The following is a 9,341-nucleotide window of genomic DNA, read 5'->3' as shown; positions in this document are numbered from 1 at the left end:
CCTTTAATAATATTATATGTCCCTTTTTTATGGAGGGAGACTTAATAGCTCTAAGCCTTTGTTGAGTTTTTTATCATGGTTATATGACACATGACATGGTATTAAAGATTTTTGTTAACCATTGAAAATTCTAAAGGAAACACTATATACAAGGGAGGTTTATCCCACCTGTTAATATTTTATCCGGTGTTGAAAACTTGTTTTACAGGTCCTTTCGGAAAACACAGTTCTTTTTTTAAAACCAATTCCCTTTTCTTAATCCACACCACAATTAAAGTTGTGGCCTTTGTCAGTTAGAAGTTCAAGTTTTCTTGAATGGAATACTCTTTTCTGAGATGATGCAACTCAAATACCTTTAATTTTATAAGCGAAGCTTTGCAATAGATTTTTTTTTTTGACAGTGGCCAGATTCTGACATTTTTTTTTTCTATTCTGACTTCAGAATGAGTTTGCCCTGAGTACAGGCTAGTGACAACTAAGTAAAGACCTTGTGATTTATCCTTAAATGTGCAGAGTACGGAGTTAGAACCCCCCCCCACGTGCTATGTCTAGTATTTGAAGAAATATGTTAAACAGCCACGTTTTAATTAACATAACTGTGATACATATTTTAATAACATCATACATTATATACAAGACAATATGATTCTACACTGTTAATATGGAATTGCATACTTCTATAGTCTGTAACAGCGTTAGATCTCTATTCAGAGTGGTAGACATACAAGCTTAGTTCTTATATTTATTTATTATAGCAGGGGATTTTCCTGGGCTTGAACAAACTGCAAACTCCCTCTAATTTCCCTCTGATGCTAGCATTATGAAGATGATCATTTTGTTTTAGAAAAATAATTTTCACAATTTGGGTATCGTCAACAAGGGTTCAACCATATAAAAAGATGTTAAGATACAATTTTGGTTTTATATCTTTAACAGCACTACTATTTTCATATTTCAAGAGAAATTTGAGTGAGATCAGACATAAAAGGGCAATTGTGATAAGAAGTTGCACTTATAACAGAATATGTAATGTGGGAGAACAAGATAAATTTTTTTCCCCACTTTTTAAGGAATAGCTGAATAACTGATTCTTATATGAACCTTCTGCGAGTTGTGATCTCTTTTCTTAACTCTTGCAGGGTGGAGGATGGCCTTGCCTCAAAGAATCGTATAATGTTTTAAACTTAAAATTATTTATCAACAATTTTTTTACTTATAAAAGACCACTTTATATCTAGGATAAAGTACAGAGGGACAAGTGATTTTGTTGATGCTCCTCAGAAATCAGACTCTTCTGGCAACTGATGTCTTGCTAGTGGTACCCTGTACTATTGGAAATGTTAAGTTCTGCTTTCTTTTTGAGAAACTTTATAGAGTTCACTATGAATGAGAGAGCATCTTATTTCTTCTTTTAAAATATGGAAAGACCAATATTCTTACAGAATTTTTTTGTATTACTTGGACTTACCCTCTTTTCTGTCATTTGTTCCATATGAACATGAGTATCTTTAACTGAGGAGCTCAGTAGACTTTTAATTACAGGAGTACAGTTATAGGGCCATGTCTGTGGGTGGTTATCCTCCATACACACTTGAATATAAAACTCTTTGTACCAGCAGGTGCAGTTTTTTCAAATCAATAAATTTAGGTACTTATACATGAATAAGTAGCCTGTCACATAAGTGTACTTAATCCATAAATGACTATCTTTTTGGTACAAATAAATACTGTATTGGACAAGCAAAGCTTTACAAAACTGTAGTACATCATAGTAAGAGAGGAGTCCTAACATTTGCTTTTGCATTGTTTGATGGGAATGTGTGCGCATGGAATGGCTAGCCTTAAATTTAGTTCTGCAGGGTTTTGACTGCTCAAGCAATTATGTGTTGGCTTTAGGTTAAATAGGTGAAATGAAGAGCTGTTTTTCTTTCTACAAACTTAGCTGTTTCTTCCTTGATGAATAAATCAATGAAAAACAGGTGCCAGCTAAGAATTGCTGCTCTAGCGCAGTAGAAATATCAGTAAATCCATCACTGGCGATGATAAGAATCTGGGCAGACTTAAAGAGTTAGCCAGGTGAGACAGAGATTAACTTACAGGCTTGCACAATTTCTTGGGTGGACCATGGACAGTCATATTAAATCTTTTATAACTTTTTTATAACGGAATATATTTATATATGATGCCACGTTAAGTTGGCTTATAAGGAAGATGAGGGTTAAGTGCAAACCCAGGTGTGTAGATGGTTTGGTGTTTGTTCAACTGTTAACTCTTTGTGTTTATCTTCCTGCAAATGGATCTTTTAACACACGTGAATTGAGAGGTAAAGCAGTACATAGACTGTCTCCTACAGTTTTTCCCCCCACAAAAAGCTCTGATTGGCAACAACTAATATTGTGAGTAACTTGCTAGTGGGGGTATATTGCTCTTTTTCCACCTAAGAAATGATCTCTGTTTGTATGGTTGACAAAAGTCCAAAAGAAGAAACAATATGAATTAATGCTTATGCTGAGATATAACTAATTTACAATAGGTGTGCTTATATAAGAGTTACTGGAATTGTCAAAGTATGTATAAATTCCAGCAATCAAAATTTCGTTTAAAATACATGTCTTTGTTTAGCATTGTCAATATTAGTGTATTACTCTGAATGTATGCTGTATTTAATAAGTAATTGCTTGCTTTGTATACATTAATTTCCTCTTAATTCAAAGCCATTGAACATAATCAGATAGAGCACACTGACTTACAGAAGAGGGAGACAAAAAACCTTCTCTGTATATTTGGGTTATCTCTTTCTCCAGGAGCGTTGTCTTAAACACTACTATGTTCCTTTCAAGCCTTATTTGTCATTCTGACCAGCAGCATTTATCGAGTCCCTTGAAAGTCTTGTGCTTTTCAGTGTAGTGATACAGTACTCAAAATTCTGGATTTACTTTAGTAGTTATACAGTTGTTTTATGTGGCGATTTGTATTTTCAAAAAGCACATAGAGAGTTAAATCAGAAACCCTTTGGTACCAAAAATAGTGTGCAGGTAATTATAGTATTGCAGATCCTCTCGTTTGAAATGTAATACTGTTGCCTCAGGTTCCCAAACTCAATACATTAAAGTTTTTTACTAAATCCTGATTAGTTAGAAGGCTATGCACTATATCTATCTATATCTATCTATCTATCTATATATAGATATCTATATATAGATAGATATGTATATATATCATATACTGCACGTGGGATTTTGTGGTGAACAAATATTTTGTGGCTACTTAATTTCTGACTACAAAGTTTTGATAATATTAGATTTAGGCTTGCTGTGCATAAAGTGTGTCAAACTTCAGCTACGGACCAGGGGGTGAAGTTGGTCAATTTAATTCCCCAAGATCTAAAGAAGGTCGGTATCATTTCATATAGCCCTGGCAGAGCAGATCATTACCAGACACAAATCTGTTGGTTACATGCCGAGGGTTTATAGCAAAATAAATAGACTGTCATCATAAGTTCAGAAAATTGCGTGTTCGACCCACGATAATGTGCAAAGGGTGTTTAATAGAGTTCAGCATTTATTCGTTATCTGTATGCGGACAGAGACGGCAGTAGCGTTATCAGCTTTAAAAAAAAAAAAAAAAAAATTCGGTAGTTTCCGAGGTCACGTGACACGCCTCACAGACACGCACGCACACACACACATACACACTCTGCGGCGCAGTTTTGATTTTAGTCACAGCAGAAGGCTTAGCCACAAGAGATTCCACTGGTTCAAACCAGTGTAAACCAGATTTTTTTTAGCCTACAAAGGAACAGATTACCTCTTGTATCGAATTCCGTATTGAACAAAAAAAATCTTTGTTTCAGAAATATGCTGATTATCATAGCCTAAAATGGTGGCTGCACGTATTTTAATGTTGTTTACTGCCAAGTGGTACTCGTAATAAAATATATAACAAAATGGAGAAAAAAATAGATTTTCATCAAGTGCATTACTAAATGGATAAAAAATACATCTTTTGTTAATCTGAATGAATATCTTTTGGCCAACGTTAAAAAAAAAAAAAAAAAAAAAAATCCCCTTACCTAGCTTAGCTGCAAATCCTATGCAGAGCTTAAATTCAGCCATGCAGCACAAACAAGATAGAACATTTTTGTTTGGGACCTATTGAAAAAACAAATGTGCAGCATTTTAAAACTCTCATTGATTATAGCAGGGTGGCATGCCCCAAATGGTTTCTGTTGCAGGAGAGTAGTTTTAAACTTTGGCCCTTTAAGTATCATAGTCAACTGAAGAAGGTGACCTCAGAAAGAAAAGATAGCTATGTGATCAACTCCCAGATCGTCTTTTTTCTAAAGAGACTTACTGTTTGCCTTTTCAGGGAAAAAAGGGGGGGTGAAGATCGAGAGAGAGAGAGAGAAAGTCCGATTTATGATAGGCCAAGTACTTGAATTTAAGAACTGGTTTGGTGGGGAAAGAGCATGGTTTTCTTTATACCAAATTCTTAGAAGGTTCCGTTAACTAACATACTGTAGGAACTGTTTCGTTTTAAGTTACTGCCATCCTACTAATATTGAGTTCAAATTCTATTGTCTCTTGTCTTTTGGTGCGAGGATAAGGTATAATACCTTTTAGGTCTCAAATGACCCTAAGAGACATAAAAGTACTAATAGAAAGTCTGTTATTTTGTCTCTTGCTGGGCAATCTTAATATTGGTAAACAACTCATCCTGTACACATGTTGAAAAATACCTTTGTGCAATAGTAGAGTTTGCAGTTTTATAAACAAAGACAATTATGTAGATATTGTAATTGTCAAATTCAACTGGAATTGGTGAGAAAACTCTTTTTTTTTTTTTTTTTTGAATAAAGAGACATGCCTATGCATACATTTGTTGTGAGTAATTGTATTTTTCTGTCCCAGTAACTAATGTACTCCTCTAAATGCAGAGCATGTTGCAACATATATGTTCAAACCAGCTATTTTAATGTTTCACAAATAATCCTGCAAGTACAACGTAATTAATAATGTTAAGAAGGGCAAACTGCAGTAAAATGAACAGGTTTACAGTCTTATCTTATGTAAAAGTTTACAACATTTAGTACTACAGAATTACAGTGGAAATGAACAGTAGACTTTTTTTAAGAAGTCATGTTTTATACTGGTCCATATTTCTACTGTGAGTGATTTAAGAATACTGCACTTTGATTTAGCATTTGTGATTTAGCACAAAACCACAAATTGGTTCTTTTTTTTTTTTTTTTTTTTAACAGAAAAGGAGCTGCTATATCAGGTTCAATAATAAATAGCTAACACACTTGCAATATAAGCAAGATAGGCTATAGAGATAGTGTAACCTATTAATAAGTCAGATCTGTTAGTAAAATAATAAATCAGTTGTCAGAACTAAAATATACAGGAAACGTCCTGAAAACTTGTATATACAAAACCACTTCAGCCGTACAATCTTAGAAGAGAGGAATAGTAAACTTGTTTTTTTTTCTTTATAATATAGACTTCTATGAAGTCATTCCCCTTTATTTCATGATGGTGTCTTAGATGTGGTTTAAAAGAGAATTTCACACTATTCTCTTTGTTTAATGTGACAGTGTGAGAAAGTGATCTTTATTCGTTCAAAAAACTCTGCATGTAGTCTATGTTTAGGTTCTTTTAATGTGTTTGTCTGTGATTTTTAAATGCTAAACATGTAAACAGATAAATTGTCAATGTTAATTCTGTATCCTGTCACACAACTGATCTTTCTTTCCTGCCATTTCTTTCCTTTTTATCTTTTTTGTGCGTTCATGTTGCAGTTGATAAAATTACGTGAAGAGGTGAGTACTTTCTTGCTTTTTGTTGTCTAGCTTTCGCTTTAAAGCTGAGTTTCCAAATCTGAAGGAGATCTTTCTGTTCACTGTTGCAGGGAAATCTACCCAAAGGAGAAATATTGATTATATTGCTTTAAAATATTCATTGTTGTGGGTCTTTCTTTTTTTTTTCCAAATAAAATTGCATACTTACATGGGAATCCCTAGACCAAACCATAGAAATTAAAAATTTCTGACAGCAGAGAAAAAAGTAAAGGCATTAAAAAGAGGAGAAAAAGAAGAAAAAAACAAACAAACCCTGCATTATTTGATCCCTGTTAGAGTGCTCTGATCAAATCAGGTACAGTAATAATTTTGTGTGCATCGCAACATTTTTCATCGTTTGAGTACATTTGTACAGTGGTATTGCAAGTGAAAGGATTGCTTTAGTGAAAACCTCTGCTGAAACACTAAAATATAGAGCACTTCCGTGTGTATTGAATTTAATGTAGGGCTATTGAAATACCTATTGTATTATGCTGGGTATTGGATACCCACTGAAAATATTGTACAGGTAGACATACACACACACAGAGCAGTATTTATTATGCATTTGTGTGTATGCTGTAGATCTGTAGGTGCAACGCTAGAGATCAGTATTCCAAAGCACCTCTTGTTTCACTTAGGAAATGGCTCATAAATATTTAGAAGCAGATGTCTAAGTTCTTCGGGCCAGTTATGCAGAATTTGTAGTATATTTTCTAAAAGTGCTGTCCACTTTTGCCTATTGATTGTTCTAAAAAAGCACACGTTGAAACTGCTTTTATTATTTCACTCTAGATCCTGAGCACACATCAGAGTCACTAGCAGGCTAGATTTCTGAAGGGGTCGTTAACATGTTTTGAGTATGAAAATAAATATTTTTAAAAGTGTTAATATTTGAATATGGTATGTAACGCGAGTCTCTCTTTTTGCCATGTGGGTGAACCACATGATAATAATGATGCACTGACAAATCAATAATGAATATTAAACTCTGGAAAAGGGTATTTGTAAGTGTTAAGCATGATGATGAGAGATCTGGGAACTAACCATATTAATGGCTATAAGGGGGAGTTCTTGATGTAATAATAACTTGATTTTTTGTAGACTCTTAAAGTAATTTCTCAGATCATCTATATCCCTTTTCCCTCAGCCCAGAACAGGTCTAACATGAAATGGTTTGGTAATAAGCAGTAAAACAAAGCTTTTAAAAAAACACAGTTAAACCTATGATACCAAATGCACCTCCAGTCATTACCTAGATCCCCTCCTTAATATTTCCTTCGTAGCCCCCTGTATTTAAACAGTCATCTGTTGTTGTAAAGATTTGTGTAAGATGATTTCTGCCATGTGAAGACTAGGCATTACTTGCAGCCAAGGGTAACGGTTCTTCAGTCTCATACATGCCTAACCCTTTAATAACTACACATATGCATGCATATATGTACATTTATAGAAGGTAGCGGCATTTCATCTATTGCTAGTAAAATACGATTTATGGATAATTTGCCAGATAAATGTAAAATTCAATACAGAATCTATGAACAAAGCTTTACTTAACTAGTTTACTTTTTACATTGCTACATACCAACAAGTAAGGTCATTGGACATTGCATTTAAGAAAGCAGTAATTTCAGTAACCTACTGGACTCTCTCTGTAAAATCCTCTTTTATAAATCCTTTTGTACATAGCCATGTAACAAAAGGGTGTTCTATCATAGCATACGCTAATACTTTCCTCCTCTTCTTATTTTTAAGTTGCTTTTTTTCTCATCTCACTGCAATCTGTAGGAATGAGCAAAATAGATATTTCCAGCCAAAGAATTGAAATTCTGGGTAGATCAAAATTGGACTGGTAGAAAGAGAAATAATTTAAAACATATCCTGACTGTCAGTGTTCTGGATATTTGTGAACCCTGCATCCCATTCAGTAGAGTATGATTGTGATGGTGTTTTTTATATTGACTGCAAAATGCACATTCCAGTTTAAATGAAGGCTAGTACGGTGACTCAGGCATAATGCTAAACCAGTCACACAGCAAAACATCAAGGCATCCCCAATTACAGTTCTCCTAAGGAGGTATGAATTGATCTTAAAAGAAATTGTGATTTGCCATACTGTTTGTTAATAAAACGTACGCTTCCCTTCATTGCGAGGCTCTATTCGAACGTGTGTGCAGTACACAGGGCTCTATGGAGGCTGTGTTGCTCTGTCTTTTTAGTTTCAGAGATCTCAGTTTGAATCCAGCCCACATGGAATGACTATATCTCTAGTGATAGCATGCCACTCTGCAAAACTTCCTCATATAACTCCAGACAGAAGCTCTTTCTGAAGCTACCAGACGCACTGCATCACCTTGCTACCCATCTCACAAAGGGTAGGGGATAGTGTGGGAGAATGAGTTTGGGGAGGGGTGGGAAGGAGTTGAAAGCATTAACTGCTGCTGTAGTTCATTGGCTTTCATGACCAAAGGACAGCATTCATCCAAAACCAAACACAGACCGTAAATAACGCCGTCACTTATAACAAAAATTAGATTTTATTATAGAATGGCTTAGGTGGAAAGGTTCCCAAATCAGAGGTAAGCAGCAGCTTTGAGTTAATGTTACCATTGAGTTCACAGGGCTGTAGCGTTCTAATGGCTCGCAGCACAACGAAGCTGTGCCCGTGTGTATTGCACTGCTTTGTGGGGTAATTTTGGTTTATAGACGCGCGCGCACACGCACACGCACACACACACACACACGCACACACGCAAAAATGTGAACCTTTTTTCTTTGAATAAATCATACAAAATTACATCAATATTACAGTGTGAAATCTGATTTCCCGTCCCCCCCCATACATACCTTATCAGATCAAAAAGCTTTTTCAATTGAAGCATATCACTTACAACACTAAACAACTCTCCTGTAATTAAAAAGCTCTGTTGCTGGATCCTGGACTCTATCTGCAGCATTTTAAAGTGTCTCTTAACTTTTAGGATTGTTTTTTTTTTTTCTTTTGAATACCAAAATGATACAGGCTGATGTAAATTCACCTTTATCTTTTTAAGGACAAACCTGTAATAGTGTCAGAGACACAAATGCAAGTGTAGAGTGTTTAACATTAGTGGTCTCTTAATACAGTTTCACATTATGAGTAATCTTTTTGAAGGAAAAAACAGTGCAAGCTTGCACCATATTTTTTCAAGAGAGTTTGTGGGTCATAGGAACATACTAGTAGATGTTATGAAAAATTTTTTTTTCCTTTGAAAATTATAATTAAAATTAATACTAATTATCTAGATTGGCCAGAAGTCCAAAGAATATGTAACACGTTAGCTTCTGTCATGATTTTGATTAGAGCAATGTAACTTATGTTTTTGAATTTTATTAAGTGCTTGTGCCTTTTTTTTTTCTTGGTGGCCTTCCCCCCCCCCTTCACCCCCCACCCATGAATGTGAAATGCTTTTTTTTTCCTTCGGGTTTTTTTTTTTTTTTTACAATTTACTCTTAACCTATT

At 34.7% G+C, this 9,341-nt stretch overlaps 1 protein-coding gene across 5 annotated transcripts in view; it reads left to right on the top strand.

Annotated features, from left to right (window-relative positions):
* VTI1A (vesicle transport through interaction with t-SNAREs 1A) overlaps positions 1–9,341 on the top strand; it is a 350,990-nt gene that overhangs the window by 70,625 nt on the left and 271,024 nt on the right. For 3 of the 5 annotated variants that reach the window (XM_019555772.1, XM_019555775.1, XM_019555774.1), the window contains exon 5: positions 5,801–5,821. The exons of the other annotated variants lie outside the window; for them this stretch is intronic. In XM_019555772.1, coding sequence (XP_019411317.1) covers positions 5,801–5,821 — 21 coding nt within the window. The remainder of the gene's footprint in view (positions 1–5,800; positions 5,822–9,341) is intronic. 5 annotated transcript variants of the gene reach the window in all.

This window comes from Crocodylus porosus, unplaced genomic scaffold (genome assembly GCF_001723895.1).
Source record: "Crocodylus porosus isolate Cpor-Errol unplaced genomic scaffold, CroPor_comp1, whole genome shotgun sequence".
NCBI classification, from domain to species: domain Eukaryota; kingdom Metazoa; phylum Chordata; order Crocodylia; family Crocodylidae; genus Crocodylus; species Crocodylus porosus.
The sequence above is the reverse complement of the archived record's forward strand: the minus strand, read 5'-3'. Positions and strand labels throughout refer to the sequence as shown.